Genomic DNA, 19,225 nt, shown 5'->3' on the forward strand with positions numbered 1-19,225 from the left:
TAATCGTTTATGGTATAAAACTATGAAATTAATATCTATGCCGTGCACGTTTTCGTAAATTTTAAGTTCTCTTCTACATTCTATTAGTTTCCAGTCCTATCGCAAACGCATTTATGAATTTTTGTCAAGGTGGCCAAGGGAAACTCAGATCCGCGTCAGTATTAGGGTTAAAGTCATCTAATCTGGCGGTTGTCTGTTAGAAAAAGTTGTGAGATAGGTCGTTTTATTTTGCTTTTGTTACATATAGGCAAATCACATGGACTTCTAAAAGAAAACCCTAACGATGCGTGGATCGCGTCGAACAGCAATTGTTTAGGCTGAAAGAGGTGAAGAGAGATAATAAAAATAAAAAAAAGCACGCAGTAGCCTATACCAGCAGGGCGTTTCTTTTGCGAATACAATAGCAAGTGTTCTCATTTTGATTCTTTTGTTCGAATCGTATGCAAATTTGTTGACTAATTACTTCAATATAAGATTATCAAAGATTAAATTATATCATTACATAATCCTTTCCTCTACAGCACGGTGATCTTCCTTAGGGTTTTTTCTTAGTAGACTATAACACGAAGAGGCAGCTTCGACCACTTTCGGCATATGTAAATAGAAATTCATGAAAAGAAATCGATCTTTGAAGAAGGTAGGGAGAAGGAATAAATTTATTAACTTTGGTTTGATTTGTATATATCGAGATGATGTAGCATGTCACAAGGCGACAAGAATACCCAAGCATATTTTGTAAGGTAAGTAAAATAATTTTGCTAAAATTATACGGACACAACCACATATTTGCTCTCAAATATGAAAACCGGATACTATCTACGGAAGGCCAAATTTAATCACTGTGAAATCTAACAGATATAAATTTGCCACAGTAAAGCCAAAGTTATGGTGACTGGTTAGATTTTTCAAGTGCACTTCTGATCAATCCGTTATTTCATTTTCAAATGAGTGATATGGAAAATATGACAAATTATTCCCTACAAAATTACGTCATCCGTGTATCATGAATTATTTACCTGCCCGACTGTTTACGCACACGTGTTCCCGGTTCCGGACGAGCCTTGTATAAATAGAATGTAAAAAAAGAAATCGCATCCATACATATGTATGCCTTCATATTTAAACCCCAGTTTGGGGGTTGTTATAACGCGTTTCGGGATTAAACGAAGTGTTTTGCTTTATGTATTCAGTTATAGCTGAGCTTTAGTTGCCAATACGCATGATTTGAACAAACTACTGAATTATTTATTAATCACTGAAGCCTATAATATCTACGTAACAAAAATTTGTGCATCAAATCGTAATTTTTTATTGATTACAGAAGCAAGAAGACAAAACAAAGCGAAATAAGAAGTGATTTGATATTAGCGAATAGCATACCCAAAGAAAATTCAGCAAAACGTGAATCTGAAGCAATCAAAGAAGAACGCTTACTTTCGTCGCCAATTATTCAAAATATGTTTAATCATGTTGTTCATCCTCACCCTCACCGTCGACATTACCCGCATCATCTACTCGACCACTTTTCAAAAAATTTAACTCATCAATCGCCTACATCTACTAGTTTTGAAAGCACTGTACGAACCCAGGACAGTAGCCCAGTCGATCTAAGATACCAAACCGAAACGGAGAATTCCGAAATGCTTGTCGCGAGAGGGAGCGTGAGAGCAGAGACTGATGATACAGTAGGCGGGGATACCTCTGAACGTAATATTGGATCGAGAACGAAACAAGTACCAGAACAAGAGTCGAGCGTCGATAGAGCGTACTCCAATTTTCGAGAACCTCAGCCGTGGCCTTTCTTCGGAACAGAATCTAGAGTATTACCGTCAGGAAGGCGAGTGTCGTTTCTTAAACAAGCCTGTATAGGATTTTCATTGACTAATACTAGAAACAAAGCTACAAACGATAATTCGCCCACAGTTTGTCCAAAAGCGTTTAGAGAAGCTACGTTTAGTAACACGCCTCGAAGATCTCCCATAAGGGGTGGCCCCAAAGTCTCCGAACTTAGGCAAAAATTCACTAGCACCGCGGAAAGTCCCACGAAACAGCCTTCTAGACAAAGTTCAGTAGACTTGATTAAATTCAGAAATGAATCAATGAGAGGACCAAGCGAAAGACTACATGGGAATACAGTAAATCAAGAAATAAAAACTTGTGTAACCATTATAGACAGTTCCAGTACCAAAGGAAAAAATCCTGTTCCAAAAGCATCAAGCCTACGCTCGTCCGTGAAGCCTGTTGTGTCACCTAAACCAAAAACAAAAACGGTTTCGACATCGCCAATGCGGCATAAAACAAAGCAATTTCAAAATAAATCAACGTCACCCTCTCCTACTAGAAGGAAAGAATCTCCGCCATCTTGGAAAACTACCGGGGTGGATAAAACAACTGTTTGTCCACCTGGTGTCAGATCAAACTCTCGAGGACCAAAAATTGTGGTTCCAAAAGCAGACACTCCTCCCGAGAAAGCTAAACCTATAACGGAAAACGTTGTAGCAAAAACATACAAACCCATGACGGCGCCTCCAAAACTTTCCAAGAATGAAAACAACACAAAACCAGCGAAAAAGCAAACTCAAGTCAGGCCTGCAAAAGACGACTATTCTGCATCCTCAGATTCATTGAGCAAGGAAAGCTCATTGGTTGTTGTTGATGGTGGCGTCATAGACGCTGGTGACATCACCAGTACATACGAGGAACTAAGTGTTGAAGCCAGCGAGCTTTCTGATCGGAATTTTTTGATTGATTATGGTGACCCATCTCGTTTTTACTTTCGAAATGAGTGGGAAGCAAGGATGAGGGAACTGGATGGTCATACAACGGATATGAGGGAGAAACTTTCAAAGTTTTGCAACTATGAGGAGGTGACTATTTATCATTTTCAAATTAGCGCATTATTGATTTGCCTTTTTTATCATTATTTGCAGTTAAAAACAACTGTTGACAAAAGGTTCGAAAATTTCTAAAAATCAGTTTCAATTTTAGTCTGTCATAACTCTTAAAAAATAATGCGGGACCCCTAAATATTCGGACGATATAGAAATTTGTATAAATAATGTTCGCAAATTGGTAACTTGTATGGTCTTGACATCATTTCAAACTTGGGAGTAAATATATTTTTTATTATATATATTTTTACATTTGATATCTATTGATTTCATCCCACGTCCACGTTACGAAATAAATATATCTGAGTGAAAAAAGTCGTAGTACTTCATTTTTACCTAAAACGATATATACGTATACCATACACGATTTTGATACAATTATTTGTAGGATTTTTTGACAATCCTGATACTAATGTTTTGATAAAATATTTACTTTCTAAGTTTGTTGATAGCTTTGATGATTCACAAATTTACTCTTGATACTTTTAATTATATCGCATTTTTAATTATATTTTTACTCCAACACTTTATTGTTATATAATTGCAATTTATGACGCATTCGTCACGAATAATCCCGAACAAATTGGAGCAAAGCTGTCATGACTCTGACACATCATGCAATTTCACAGTCCTTAATTCATTATAAAGAAAACCATATGCCAGCTTGCATCTGATAATCACATCAGCTTATCCCAAGTCCACAATTGTCATTGCCATTAATTTCCCATGCGCATGCGATTGACACAAATCTGTAAATCAAATTTAATTTCCAACATTACTATCGCATTCTGCATCAATTTTATTTAATTTTGCTGTTGATTGGGTTTTTCTGTAATGTTGAATATATTTCTGTAACGTTTCGCCTGACCAATGTCAGATTTCCTCAGACATACACGATTTAAAGCATGAGGAAATATATTTGGGAAAATATTCAGTGAGACTCTTTAAAAGTTTTATAAAACGTAACAAACTCACATATTATATTAGTAGGTGTCGCAATTTTGTTTAACAGTGTAGTACCATTACATCATTACTCAATGATTCCCCTGAGTAATTTGGCATTCGTTAGTTTCATATCAAAAACCGACAAATATTTGTTTATATATATGCAGCAGAGTATAGGCCATCGATAAAGCGCTGCAATTAGTGTGTAATAAATATCAATAATTAAAAAGCTTCAAACGCCGATAATATCGTAGAAGCAATTCACAAGTATTAAATGTAATTTAAAATACTTGGCGTTCTTTATTATACTCAATTCAGTTTTATGCTTCATTTTACCTATTATGATCTGGGAAACAATACATTTTGCCCATCTGCGTGAACCACACAGGATCAGCCTTCTGCACTAAACGTGTCATTGAAAATGGGTGGGACGTTGAATACGACGAAAGATTTCTCGGCCCCAAAACTACTGTTGAGCCTGATATGCCAACTATCGAATTAACTGCTATTTCTTTCTCTTATCACCTATTCCATTTTGCGTGATACAGATGTACCAGGGAGCTATAGAAATCATTGAAGATGTAGAAAATATGAAGGAAGAAATGAGTGAATTATACGATTATTTCGATCATTTTGAACGCGAGGAAGACACATTGCTACAACAAGTTCAAAGGCAATTGACACAAGCAAACAGATACTGCAAAGTTTTGCACTACAGAGTGGAAAGGTTCTAATAAATATATTACTAATTAATTTTAATTTAGCTTGGCTTAATTTTTTTTTTGGTGCGATGAAAAAATTTTAACGAGAGGGAAGTTACGCTAGTGCACAGATGTCGGGAAGCGATTGACATTAAACGACAGATGGTCGTGAACATCTTTGAGTCTCGAAACTGTCGATGATGTACGATATTATCAAATGAAATATAAACTCTGATACAAACTTAAAACATGTAGGATTAATCGGTGCGTTTTGCAATACCACCGGGTTAATTTGAAAAATAAACCAATTGTTTTGGAAAAGTTTAACAGCCATATTCCAGAAACTGGAGGCATTTGCATGTTGATACCCACACCGTGTTTAGCGGAAGTCAGTAATTTCAAGATTTGTTTACTCAAGAAAAAAAAATGATTAATCTTCATGAACTTGCTTCAGAAATGATTTTGATAATATCTATATTAAATTAAACCTCAATAAGGCAACTCGTTAAATTAATGGACTTCGTGGTTTTTTGACTTTGTGCGTGAATTCCCAAAGGCCCCAGTAACAAGGGAAGGCAGCCATTGAACGACAGATCTGTCAATAACAGACGTGTGTCCAATGTATTGTGCAGGCGCCGGCTTCGCCACATTGGGAGGCTTATAATAAGTTCGTATTTTTAAACATGAAAAAATGTGATCTTTTGCCTCGCTTGAGAAAGAGATGAATGTTATTTAAATGGAAGTTCGTCCCTTTATCAAACTTGAAAGAGATTAATTGTTCGTTCGGGTTATTATTTGTGACCGCGGTGACGTACTTGAGAGCTGTTGTCTGTTTTGAAATTGCACCATTGAGTATATGAAGTGGTATTGATGTGCAGGCGGATGTTACATAAACAAACTCGACAAAATATAGCTATTCGAACATGTATATATGATTTATCTGTGACCTTAACATTCGCAAAACTTTGTTCTTGGTTCATCATATCTCACACCACCACCTAATATACTATAATATATTTAAGCCTGATATATGTACAGATCGCTATGTGCTATCCAAACTGTCCCAAAACATTATGTCCTGGAATAAAATACCAAACTAAACATTTTTATATACTTAACCGTCTTGCACTACTTAAGTTTACTTTTGTATTTGTTATGATTACAAATTTTTTTACGTAAATATATATACTAAAAAAGCTGATGTTAACAGTTGGTCCTATTGAAAATCTGTATATAAAGTGAGTAGCGAACATCAAACCAGGTATAAATCTTTGGTTCCGAACAATAGGTTCATAAGATGTGGTATTTTAAGCTCCTTTGTGGTTCCTGGAAGAATAATAGGTCCATTTGTGACGACAAATCGGAAAATAGATTAAGTAAAGATAATAATACTTTAAAAGGTATTTTGGAACACATTTTTTGTGTTCGTCAAAGGTTTGTGATTTTTTTTTTTTTGTAAATCACTACATTTCCCAGCAGACCCCAGATGTCTCGATTTAATCGATTTTCTTGTGTTTTTTACGGCTTTTGTCTTGTTTAGAGCGCAACAACAACGAGCAGATGATAAAAAGGTGCACGAACTTGAAGAGGAACTAAAACTAAGCCGCCAAGTTGCCGTTTCTTTACACTGGGAACTGCAGGCTGCTGATGCCAGGCAGGCCAAGGTATGTTATTCTTGTTGAAACAACTGTTTGATGCGACGGTGCCAAGCTTAAATCGCGATTACAAAGATAATTTCATATGCGGTACATGTGTGACCAAGGGCACCGTCAATCAAATGAATTATGCATTGTGATTATTCGCTAAGGTGCATTTCTGAGCAGACAATTGACGACACGGCTACGTAAACAGCTTTATATTCTGCGTTGGTGTTTCTAGATCCAAATTGGTAGGTCAAAATACTACTTCACTGATCAAATTATTGTGTTTGTCTACAGTCTTGAATTTATTTATCTTTCGAACCGTGATCAAATTTCGCATTTGCCGATATGAAACTATGTGTAACATAGTTTGAAAGACCGTGACAACGTCCCAGTGCGGTCGTGATTTTTGTCCGTTTAGGCATAATTTCGAGATAAATTCAACCTGAATCAAGTCTACGAACTTATCCATTATCCAGATACCGTTAAAGATGATAAATGCTACTTCATTGATTCAGAATACCCGGGCTCCATTAAGATTAATTTTTGTGTTTGGACCTACATTCTCGAATTTGGACTAGTTTATAAATATATATATACCACTCGGACTATAATTTGAATCCAAAACCTGTTCAACAGGTTCAACGCAAAAATATAATTCCAAGTATATGAGTATAGTCGTAATACAATTTAGTATTGTTGCTATGGATCAACAAAAAATATTATTGGAGATTTCGGTAGTTGAGAGATTTCGTTAGGATATAATTCTATGAGTATACGCCGAAATTCCGCTATTTTATATCAGTCGTGTTAGAAAGAAGTTAAAATATACCTGCCCACTTTTTATCTACTCAGTTCCCAGTACATAAGGCGAGAAAAATGGGTATTCCGTAGGCTCTATTGTCCCACCTATATCATGCTATCTTTTTTAGCTTGAGCAAGAGAACATCGAAATGCGTCACAGATTACTGCAAGCTGAAACATCACGAGAAACATTGAAAATTCAAGTCACAAGACTTCAAAATAGCGTAAGCCTTGAATACAGTATAAATTCCGAATATTGCCGTACACGAAAAACTGTATACATTTGTTTTATAGGACATTTATTGTATATTTTCACTCATGTTGTGATTAAATAGAGCTAGTTCATTTTTTTGTGTATTCAATATATTTCTTATTGTTTGTCTTCGTAGGTAGATCAAATGAGTTTACACGCACCTTCTCAAATGATCATGGAAGACAATTCAAATGGTCTAACAACAAGCGATAGTAGTTCAGAGATGAAAAGACAGCTTCAATTTATGGAGGAAAAAGATGAAGTCATGTTGTCAAGGCTGGTTGATTTGCAGGCAGAAAAAGTAAGTCTGCTGTACGCATATAATTAAATGGAATTGGAGTACAGTCTTCTTCGAAATGTCTTTAAATTCATGCCGTTTAAGCATTAAGCCCTTGCTTCAGACCGTCCAAAATAGGAGTCGAGAATTTTCCTACCAGTCGAACTGGCCTATTTTACACAACTATATGCATGGATGAAAGACGTTGTTCGTTGTGTTTCAAAATCGTCTAGAATCGTACAAAACTATATGTCATTGTTATTAATACAGCCATTAGCCAGCTGTTGAATATCGACGGTATTTACGAACAACCACTATAGGCTTTTGCGGTGTTACAACAGTATTGACGACTAACGTTAATTAAGTTTTATAACAAGAAATTCTAATCCGATTTTTGATAATTTCACACGTGACTCAGATAAGGTTGGTAGCACTATCATGTGACTGTGAATCTAAGTTACTGCGATGTAAAGTTATTGCTATTTTAAGGTTTAAGTATGTAGCGTTTCTGTGGAAATTTGTGGTATAAACGATTAGAATATACATGCATACACATCTTTATCACATTGCATCGTAAACACAAATTAAACTCATTTTTCTGATCTTTTTTTAGGATTCTCTTAAGGACGAATTGGAACAATATAAAGACCAATATGGCGAACTTGCCACCGTGCCATCGTCTGGGGCAAATAGACATACTGATTTGAAACTTCGACTTAAATTAGCTGAAGATCAAGCAGGATTACTTGCTAGAAAAGTAATTGAACTACAGCTGGAAAACGATAACATGATTAAAATGGCTGCTGAAAGGGTGAATATATTTTCTGCCTCTTTATTTAACTCCATATTTGATGTCAGTCGAAAGATTAAAACTATCAAATTAAATGCCTTGAATATTTTTAAAAATGGTTGATGCATGAGTGTTAGTAATATTTCAGGAACTAATGGCCAAAGAAGCAATGAAAAGAAATCCAAGTGTTAGTGATCTACAATTTTTAGAAGACGAGAGAGAATCACTCAGACTGGCTTTGGATGAGATGGAGATAGAAAATCAAAAGTTGGCCGGTACGTTAACATACAGTTCCTTGGAAGATGAAAGAGCTATGTATTATTTTCAGTATTGTTGAGAGTCGTTCTCGTAATTTAACTTGATTAGACTCATATCTTTCTTCAGCTGAACTTCTTCGTTATAAACAAGCTGTTCATCGCCAACTTCATTCCAATTCCATCTCTTCCGAATCACCGCTAGATGTCGGCGTTATGCTCAGAGTACCTCGAAGTAACGATAGCATATTTGAAGATGAAAACAACAACAAAACTTCTCGTTCGCACAAGGTTTTTAAATTTTATAAATGTAGTATTTATTTAACAATTCTCCATACCCAACATTGTTATATGAGACAGCTGTTTTGTATAGCAGATGTTATTGAACGTAAACAAAAATATTAATTTTCAGTAGGGACAAGTTGACATCGATATAATATCACGGTTATCACAGTTAAACTAGTAACACTATCTTGTTTATAGTTTATTAGGTGCTCCAGAAGTGTGTGTACCAAGATAGAAGTAACTACTTTTGTTCGTCTACTTTACATCAAGTTGTGTAAAGAGACCGAAACCTATGCGCAGTGGGTATATTCACTTGACTAACACAGACAGTCCCCGAACTCGTAATATAACTCGTATAAGGAAAATCGGAATAAAATTATGGCCTAACTCTAACCCGGCACACACATCACGGAAGTACCGTTTGTTGTACAAATATTAAAATTTAATTTTTGATCTTGATATTACATTGAGCTTTGTCACCAGGCCATAACAATTTCAATGATTTTGTCGATCACTCTCGACATTTCAAACTGGATGATTGAAAATTCAATGAACAAAATCATTTCATTTGAAGTTTTTGGATTTGAGCAATGAATATGAATATTTTTAAACTGAATGAATATTTTAAATTATGATGCAGAGTGATTCCAGTCACCATGATTCGATGTCAGAGCATATAGGAGGAGATCGCAAGAAATTGCGGCCACTGTCTCTCACATCTCCACTGAACCAAACGTCAAATCAAAAACGCAGCAGCAAGATGTCAATATCCAGAACATTGTCAGATATTGCCATTCCTTTGTCCCCAGATACCAAAAGTCAGTCTGTTCAAATTACGCCAACTATAAGTAGCAATACCCCACAAGGTATGAGTATGGCCAACTATTTTAATTCGTTTTTGATCTTGTTAGTTTATAACCACAGTGATTGCCAACACAAACAACAGTCCAACTATCTAATTCAAAAATAATTTATAACGAATAGAACTTAAATTCAAATTGAAAATGATAGATATATTATTCATTTTAATGTTAATTACATCTATTAAACTTTGTACAGGACCAAAATCAACAACTACGACAAGTTGCCGGAGAAAGAGTTTTTGTCACAAATGTAAACGGACTAAAAAACTAAAGATGGTTGATGTAGCTATTGAAACTGAAAATGAGTACAAAACTACAAAACAAACTCCAGTCAAAACGTTTACAAAATCTGTTGCCACCTGTACACATCCTACTGCACAATTATCCTCGCGGTCACAAGCCACTAGTCCTATTATTACAAACCTCCAGAGCCTCTTCCAGCCAGCTCTGGATGTTGTCACGCAAATAAGGCAGAGAAAAAGATCGATGAAATCGGAGGCGACCAGTCCCATAAGAGGAGTCACTCCGTCTACGTCTAGTTTTGCATTATCTCCTATGAACAGTGGACCAAGACCGCACAACGCATTACTTGATGAAATGAGGAAGCAGCTCGCGAATGTCAGACACATCGCTGAGTCTATGGATAACGTTGTAAACGTTGAAGCCATGGACGTGGAATTGGAAAGGAAAGGTAGAGAACTGGTTAAAGCGGAGTGTAAAAAAGTAACAGAACGCGTTCTGCAGAAGACAAAAATTGCGAAATTAGCGAAATCACTTCAAAACTATGTGAAAGAAATGGAAGTGTCGGTAGCTGATGAAAGTGAAAGAAGTGAATCGTTAGATGGCGCTCTATCAGAAGTAAACGGCTGGAACCTACACGGCAACGCCGGGGTTTTGCCAGGTGTTGATGCTGGTGCTGCAGAAACTTCAACAATCACTCTTTCGTCCTCGACAGATGACCTAATGTCATTAGAAACTGTCCGATCTTTTGCAACAAGAATACGCAGTAATTCTATCAAGGAACTAGGTTTAGGGGTAAGTTTTTTACATTTTGAAATCGAAAATACGAAAAAATACCTTAATCTGTATTTCTTTCCGGCATAATATATTGATGTCCCTCTTCCAAATAATCTATATTTTGATGGAGTAACAGTTGGTATGTAGTAAGCATTTCAACACCTATATATATATATATATGTTTTTTACACGAGAAAAAGTTCAAGTAAACGTGTTTCGATTTCGCAAATACCACATACCAAGTAAATTTGACAAAAGAGTTGTGGCTCAAATAAGTATGATAATTTAATAATCAAATATGAAGAAAATATACTTATTTGCATCTATACTTTACAGATTTTCGAGGGAATCATACTCTTGGTGATGTCTTACGTTCTGTTAACTTCACTTCCCGCTTCAGCGATGTTTAAAATATGCTTCTTAATATTAGTATTTTTCGTCTGTTGAATTATCATTGTCATGCCCGATATCAGAAGAATAAAGAAGTAAACAAAAACTTTTTCGATGTAAGAGTAGCATAAATAACATTACAATTAGTGAAATCAAACTTTGTTTGTTTATTCAAGTTGCTTGCCTCATTTTTTCTTAACAGTTTACTTTTATGTTTTTTCGTCCTTCATTCTTTGGTGCTGACACTTTTTCACATGTGAGATGTGAAATCAAAGATAGTGAATATGTTCTTTTACATAAGCTTTATGCCTGGCGCTTTCCGGCGCTCAGAATAGAATAAACGTTACACAAAAATAAAATATGTGGATTTAATGTGTTTTGGGGATTTATTTTTCGATACGTGTATATATGTTGTTACGGTAGCCAAAGTCCAACTTAGTTCAATAGCCCCGCAAATAGTCTATGACTGCAATGCATTTATACGCGCTCCCAAAACCTGTCTTGCTGTCTATGATACACTGGAAATATGCAGCTCTGATATTGTTGTTTGAAATGATATTTTAATCCAAGTAAATCCACAGTTCAACAAGAGTATTCAGTTATTAAATGTAATCCAATAAAGCAACTATACAGGAATTGATTGCGGTAAATGACAATTGTGTCTATCCAACCAATAGTTCTACGATAAACAGATAAAGTAGATGAGCAAATTTACTATGTGCGCTCCCGGTTTCAGGTTCTTGCCGAAGAGGCCTTACGGTAACTAAGAATACACATCAGTGAACCACTGCCCACTAGCGGTAATACACAGGAGCTAACTTTGAAAGGGGGTACACACAATACGAAAACTAACTATTGGCCCCAGTAACATGGCTCCCCAAAAAGGGTTCTTTGTTGGCAAAGAAAACTTTTTTAAAACGAAACATATGTACAGTACAAAAAGTAATAAAACTAAGATGTTGGCTCCTCGTCCGGGGAATCGCCATCTTTGGCTGCACGAACCAACAACACAAGTTTATGTATCGGTCTGTCGAGGTATGTCACCGCTTTTGTTCGTTTGCCTCTGGAATCAAGATTACAATCGGCAACAAGAACTCTAACTTTTCGAATGAGGCCATCCTCAGACGGATACAAGGCATCAACTCTGGCAAGTTGCCATTCATTTCTTGGGGCATTCTCATCGTTCACTATGACAATATCTCCAACACATAAATTCAGTTCAGTTTTAGTCCATTTCCCTCTTGGTTGTAGTGTTTGTAGATACTCCAATCTCCATCGATACCAAAATTGGTTCACAATGTACTGGACTCGTCTCCATCGACGTCTTGCATATACATCAGGTCTTTGAAATTGTCCAGGTGGAGGCAGAAGAACCTTTGGCTTCATCGTCAAAAGATGATTTGGTGTTAATGGCTCGGGTGAACCCACATCACCTAAATTAGTAACTGTAAGTGGCTTAGAATTAACCAAATGTTCAGCCTCCACAAGTACAGTACGAAAACTTCCATCATCAAGCTGTGAACCGAACTTCTGCATAATTGGCTCCAGAGCATTTCGAACTGTCCTTATTTGACGTTCACAACTTCCATGCATATGACTACATTTTGGAACATTAAACTTGAATTCGAACCAATCACACTCATTAGACAATAAATATTCTCTGACCTTGCATTGATCTATCTCACCAATAGCTTTTAGTAATTCGTTTCTTCCTCCAATAAAATTTGTTCCACAATCTGCTCTCAACTGCTTAATTGTTCCTCGTCTTGCTAGGAATCTCCTCAAGGCATTGAGAAATGAATCTGTATCTAATGAATTTGCAGACTCTAAATGAACTGCTCTGGAAGATAAACAAGTGAATATTATACCATATCTCTTTAAAATAGATCTACGCTCCTTTATTTCAAAAGGGCCGAAAACATCAACAGCTGAATAATCAAACAAGGCTGCTTCATTCACACGATCCTCTGGAAGATCGCTCATCCTTTGAACCTCAAGAGGTCTTCGGATACGTCTGCATGCAACACATGAAGTTATAAATTGTGACACAGCTGAGGTGCCTCCAACAATCCAATACCCATTTTGACGTATCTCATTCAGTGTCATTCCGCGTCCCATATGATGAACTTTCATATGAAATGACGAATAATCAAATTAGTAACATGAGAATGTCTTGGCAAAAGCAATGGATGCTTACAATCCATGGGCATATTTGCTCTCCCTATTCTACCACCTACACAAATTAGTCCATCTTCATCGATATATGGATCCAATTTGTAAATTGAACTTCGGCTAAGTTTGTTTCGAATTTTAATTTTGGCTCGATCCAAAATTGCACCAGAAACTGCACAACTTTGCAGCTGCTCTATTTCCTCTGAAAAATGAATTTGCTGTAAACATCTGATAATTACTTTCTCTGAAATCGACAAATTTTCAACTTCCAAATTATTCGCACAATCAACTTTTCTCAGCTTGTGACAAAATCGAATACAGTTGGCCACAGCTCGCTTGGCTTTGAACCAAGAAGAAAATATGTCCAGTCTATCAATATCAAAATTATACCCAACAGTATTTTCTTTTTCAACTGTTATGAACGCTGTTGCCTTTTTCATTTCATGTTTCAACAAGGCATCTGTTTTATTATTTGGTACATAGGAAACTTCTGGTGGTTCATAAGCTCCTTTACATTGCAAAAACTCAGGACCATTCCACCATTTTGAATCAGCAATTAACTTTTTTACTGATATACCACGACTTGCCAAATCACTTGGGTTTTGATTAGATTCAACATGTAACCATTTACTAACATCAGACACATCAAGAATTTGTTGTACCCTATTTGCAACAAATACATGAAATCTTTTCACTGGATTGTTCACATAACCCAGCACCACCATACTATCAACCCAAAAATATTCCTTAATATTTTCATACCTTAGTTCTTCCCGTAAATATCTGCTCATTCGTGCAGAAATTGTAGCTGCTGTCAATTCCATCCTTGGAATGGAAATTTGCTTCAACGGAGCAACACGAGATTTCCCCATGAGCAAGGTGCAGTGTGAATCTCCATTTTCATTCACCAATCTGACATATGAACATTGACCATAACCAGACTGACATGCATCTGAGAAATGATGCATTTCAACAACTTTCACTACTCCAAAATTTGGTGGTTTGATGCATCTGCTAATTGTTAAATTATCAATGCCATGTAAGTCGTCAATCCATGCATTGACTCTTGGTTGTACATTCTCTGGGATAGGATCATCCCAATCAATTTTGCTTTTACAAAGTTCCTGCAAAATTTTCTTACCTTCCAATATCACAGGTGACAGAAATCCCATTGGATCAAATATAGAACTCACAATTGATAGAAATCCTCTTCTGGTTCGTGGTTGATTTTTCAATTCCGAATGATAGCGAAAAACATCATCATTCACATCCCACAGCATACCTAGAACTCTCTCAATTGGAAGTGGATCATTATTCAAATCGATTGTTTTTACACTACTAGCCCGATCACATTCAGGAATAGATTCTAGGACTTCTCTCCGATTCGACACAAATTTATGCAACTTTAGACCTGCTTTGGCACACAGAGAAGTACTATTTTTAATGAGCAACTTAGCTTCATTAACAGTTTCGAGAGACTGTAAACCATCATCCACATAAAAATTATCTCTCACAAAATCAGCTGCTTCTATCCCAAATGCCTTTTCACCATCATCTCCAGCTAATTTCAATCCATACATTGCAACACCTGGGCTACTACGAGCACCAAATGGATGTCGAGTCATTCTATACTCAGTTAATTCTGATTCGGTGTTACCATTATTCCACCAAAAGAATCTCAACAAATCTCTGTCTTGTTCTCGTACAACAAACTGATGGAACATACCTTTTATGTCTCCCATTACAGCAATTTCCTCTTTCCGAAATCGGCACAAAATTCCTGTCATTCCACTCATAAGATCTGGTCCAGTGAGCAAATGATCATTAATGCATTCTCCTTTATACAAAGCACTCAAATCGAAAACAACTCTGATGGTTTTCTTCTTACTATGAAAAACAGCAGTATGTGGCACATAATTAACTTTTCCATCACTAACAACAAGTCTATTTTCTGGCACCCTTTCAGCATAATTTTTTATCATATCTTCCATGAATTCCACATATTTACTTTTATACTCTGAATCCTTTTCAAATCGTTTTTTCAATTGCATTACTCGTTTCAATACCATGGGCTTGTTATTCGGTAATTTAACTTGGTCACATTTCAATGGTAAAGGCATTTCATACATTCCATTGTCACATTTAATAACATTTTCAGAAAGTATTTTCACAAACCTTTGATCCTCAATTGACATATTTTCATGCTTACTTTTGTGATCAACAAAATCTATTTCCATCATCTGATTGAGCTGTTGAGGACTTACAATTTCTTTTACTTTTGTGGAAAATACAAATGATGATTTACCATTGCTCTCTAACAGATTTTCCGCTGTGGAACAATCTTGTGTCACTTCGACACGATGAGATATTGAACTTTTATCATCATGTTTGCCATTTTTGCAAACATTTCCAATTATTCCCCAACCCAATATAGACTTTTGACCATATGGATCATTTTCCCGTCCATGAATTATGTCACGGGGCCTTACCGCACTAGGAATGTTACTACCAATGAGAATACTGACCTTCAATTTTGAATCATAAGGCATAAGTTTGTCTGCAATTTTCTCCAAATGTTTCCACTGTTTGGCAACTTCAGGTTTTGGAATTTGTGAAGGGCTCGCAGGTACTTGCTCACGAGTATAAGCTTGTGGAATATCTATCTTTACTTGACGATCCATACTCATCACTTGTAGTCCTCTGATTCTCTGCGAAGACACCAATGCTCCAGATTTCATCATCGTAGAGAGATTTAACTGTGTCTGTACATCTTTCACATCAAGTTGCTTTTGCAATTCCTCAGAAACAAAACAACAATTAGATTGATCATCTAATATGCAGTAGCACTGGATTTCCTTAGATGGATTTTTACTATTTCTCACAAATACTGGAACAATCATAGAATTATGTTTGCCACCACTTTGACCTTCTATGGTGCAAACTTGAGTACATTTAGAATCACTTTTATCAAGAGTTTTATCCACATGGAGGGCAGTCAAATGTAACTTATTGCAAATCTTACATGTAACCCTCTGCTTACAAAAATTAACCCTGTGACCTCTATTAGAACCACATCCATAACACAGTCTCTCTTTCAGAAAAAAGGTCTTCTTGTCCTTTATTGACAATTTACCAAATTCATCACAATCATCTATATGATGACAAACACTACAGAATGGGCATTTGTTCGCATTCATATTTTCTACTTTATGAGCATATGCTCTCGCATTCTGTGCACTTCTATAACTGGAAAAAGACTTACTTTTCTTTTCCCTGTCATCATATGACTTCACATATTCACGATTTTTGTTCATATGTTCAAGCTCAGGAATATTCTCCTTTTCTGACGCTTCATTTACAAATTTAACAATTTCATCAAAAGGTGGATAGCTATTTTTTCCATATTTTGATCTCCAATTTTTAACAGTACCACGCCAAGCATCTTGCAAATAGGTTGGTAAACGTTCAATTACTTTTACACTTTCAACAGAAAAATCAAGTACCTCCAGATCTTTGATCTTATGTTTTGCAACTTTGACTTGGTCAAGGAAATCACCATATCTCTGAATTCCAGCAGCATCACGAAATCTAATTCTTGGCCATGATGCCAATTTGTCAAGAAATGCTTTACATATGACACTTTCATTGCCATATCTTGACTTCAATTTTTCCTTTGCTTCTGCATACGCAGTATCAGACTGTAACAACACAAGATCTTGAATCATTGTTTTAGGATCCCCTGATAAATGTTGACTGAGTAAATTAAGTTTTTGGCGTACATTGGTAGTTTTAGCTTCAATAAGAGCATCAAAATCAGATTCCCAGGCAGGAAATTTTAATGGATTACCATCAAAAATATCAACTTTGATTTGTGGCAAAGCATATGCATTGGCTAGCATACTATTTGATATTGCCAACTCTCTCAAACATGCACTTAAATCATTATTTAAATGAGAAACACTATTCATGTTAACTTCAGGAGAAACAAATGTAGTGTACGCACCTGATGGAGAATGCTGAAAAGCATTTGCATGTTGTGAATTCATACCTAAATTAATATTCTCACATACAATATCATTTGAGTTATCTGCTCCATGAATTGTTTTCAAACTATGATCCCAATCTGATTTCAAGATCTGTGATTGTTGACTACTTGAATTTGCAATAAAATCTTCTTCATTCAACCCGAAAGGATTTTCAACTTGCTGGACCTTCTTGCAAACTTGTGCTCTTGCCTTCTTCGACTCGAGTTCCTTCTTGTGCAAGTGCAATTCCAACTGGCTTTGCTGCATTAACTTATGCATTTGAAGTTGACTTTCATCAGCCAAAATCTTCATTTTTCTTTGATATTCCAGCTGTAGTGCCTGAAGATTGAGCAACTTCTCTTCTTCCACGGATTTTACTTTAACTTCGAGTTCCCCAACATCCTTCTGTAAATCATACCATTCTTGCTTACTGTTAAGAGCAATCTTTTCTGATTTACGACTAACAATACTAGATGCAGATGTCCGATATGTGGAGCTTCTGGATGAACTTTCATCTCTCTTTTCCATGAGATTATCAACAGTTTCTTCAGCAATCCTAGTCGCATCTTTCACTTCTCTGTCCACTTGTTGAATACCCCGAAACAAAGATGTCCTCTCCTTTCTTGACACCATCTCTTCAAGCGCTGACCACATCTCCATTAATTGCCGTGAAGATGCACGCATTGCAGATGATGCTCTTAGGATATGGCTAACATGCTTTGCTGTTTCGCATAGTTTCACAAGCTTCTGACAAAGTTTAGATACGCTTTGCCTCTGTTGATCAAACTCTTGTTTCCTATTTTCCACAACTTTCGATGACGGTCTGATCTTTCTCTTTGTAATGTTTACAATATCACCATGTTCCATGGATGCTGGCTCAGAAGTTACATGTTTACCTTTTGCAAACCTTTTTCGCGCAGATTTCATCATGAAATAAATCTGTTTACACTGTCACCCAAACGGAAAGCAACACTGTTGCCAGTCAGTTACTGTAAACTCCTGGAAGTTAAATGACTAGGGAAACTCTTCAGCTTTTATCAGTGCTGTCACCACTGATAATCTACTTTTTCCTTTCACAACAGTACTCAGGCCTCCAAGCTGGAACTTCCACTCTTCTAAAGGCTGATAGACTTTGTCATTTACTGTTACGCCTTTCTACTAAAGGCTGGAAGATATGTTGTCAATTACTTCCACTCTTCTTAATACAACCAAATACTCCAAAGGCTGATAGACTTTGTCATTTACTGCTGTACGGTACTGTTACCGGGTACGCCTTTCTACTAAAGGCTGGAAGATACCGGTATGTTGTCAATTACTTCCACTCTTCTTAATACAACCAAATACTTCAAAGGCTGACAGACTTTGTCATTTACTGTTACGGTAGCCAAAGTCCAACTTAGTTCAATAGCCCCGCAAATAGTCTATGACTGCAATGCATTTATACGCGCTCCCAAAACCTGTCTTGCTGTCTATGATACACTGGAAATATGCAGCTCTGATATTGTTGTTTGAAATGATATTTTAATCCAAGTAAATCCACAGTTCAACAAGAGTATTCAGTTATTAAATGTAATCCAATAAAGCAACTATACAGGAATTGATTGCGGTAAATTACAATTGTGTCTATCCAACCAATAGTTCTACGATAAACAGATAAAGTAGATGAGCAAATTTACTATGTGCGCTCCCGGTTTCAGGTTCTTGCCGAAGAGGCCTTACGGTAACTAAGAATACACATCAGTGAACCACTGCCCACTAGCGGTAATACACAGGAGCTAACTTTGAAAGGGGGTACACACAATGGACCTTTCCCCGACCTTTGACCCCCGGAAAATTCTTCCTATACTTTACCATTGCAGAATTTTCAGGGTTATTTTAGGAGTGCTTTTGCGAGTTGGCGCCTGTAAAATTGGGTATG

At 36.4% G+C, this 19,225-nt stretch overlaps 3 protein-coding genes across 4 annotated transcripts; 1 reads left to right on the forward strand and 2 right to left on the reverse strand.

Moving 5' to 3' along the window:
• The first annotated feature begins 495 nt into the window (after positions 1–495).
• On the forward strand, positions 496–11,469 carry LOC120341666 (uncharacterized). Of its 2 annotated transcripts, none has more exons than XM_039410225.2 (12): positions 496–637; positions 1,322–2,867; positions 4,385–4,563; positions 6,078–6,201; positions 7,110–7,205; positions 7,371–7,535; positions 8,125–8,322; positions 8,450–8,576; positions 8,686–8,846; positions 9,481–9,706; positions 9,900–10,738; positions 11,057–11,469. In XM_039410225.2, the coding sequence occupies exons 2-12, from the start codon at positions 1,458–1,460 to the stop codon at positions 11,165–11,167; spliced, it is 3,636 nt and encodes a 1,211-aa protein (XP_039266159.2). In that variant the 5' UTR covers positions 496–637; positions 1,322–1,457; the 3' UTR covers positions 11,168–11,469. The 2 variants fall into 2 exon arrangements, with proteins under 2 accessions (XP_039266159.2, XP_039266158.2); XM_039410224.2 differs by having other exon boundaries at positions 509–740.
• A 60-nt stretch (positions 11,470–11,529) lies between these two features.
• On the reverse strand, positions 11,530–13,235 carry LOC144431956 (uncharacterized). Its single transcript, XM_078119828.1, has 2 exons — positions 12,776–13,235; positions 11,530–12,543 (listed from the first exon to the last, which is right to left on the reverse strand). The coding sequence occupies exons 1-2, from the start codon at positions 12,780–12,782 to the stop codon at positions 12,062–12,064; spliced, it is 489 nt and encodes a 162-aa protein (XP_077975954.1). The 5' UTR covers positions 12,783–13,235; the 3' UTR covers positions 11,530–12,061.
• Positions 13,236–13,239: 4 nt separating this feature from the next.
• On the reverse strand, positions 13,240–18,541 carry LOC144431922 (uncharacterized). Its single transcript, XM_078119697.1, has one exon. The coding sequence runs from the start codon at positions 18,235–18,237 to the stop codon at positions 13,240–13,242; it is 4,998 nt and encodes a 1,665-aa protein (XP_077975823.1). The 5' UTR covers positions 18,238–18,541.
• Positions 18,542–19,225: the final 684 nt, after the last annotated feature.

Source organism: Styela clava, chromosome 14 (genome assembly GCF_964204865.1).
Source record: "Styela clava chromosome 14, kaStyClav1.hap1.2, whole genome shotgun sequence".
NCBI lineage: Eukaryota > Metazoa > Chordata > Ascidiacea > Stolidobranchia > Styelidae > Styela > Styela clava.

Bases quoted from the DNA above. Each gene is read 5' to 3' on its own strand.
- LOC120341666 (XM_039410224.2), top strand. From the start codon at position 700: ATGTCACAAGGCGACAAGAATACCCAAGCATATTTTGTAAG. The intron at 6,202-7,109 runs GTATGTTATTCT...TATCTTTTTTAG, and splicing joins CTGATGCCAGGCAGGCCAAG to CTTGAGCAAGAGAACATCGA. The intron at 8,847-9,480 runs GTTTTTAAATTT...ATTATGATGCAG, and splicing joins AAACTTCTCGTTCGCACAAG to AGTGATTCCAGTCACCATGA.
- LOC144431922 (XM_078119697.1), bottom strand. From the start codon at position 18,237: ATGATGAAATCTGCGCGAAAAAGGTTTGCAAAAGGTAAACATGTAACT.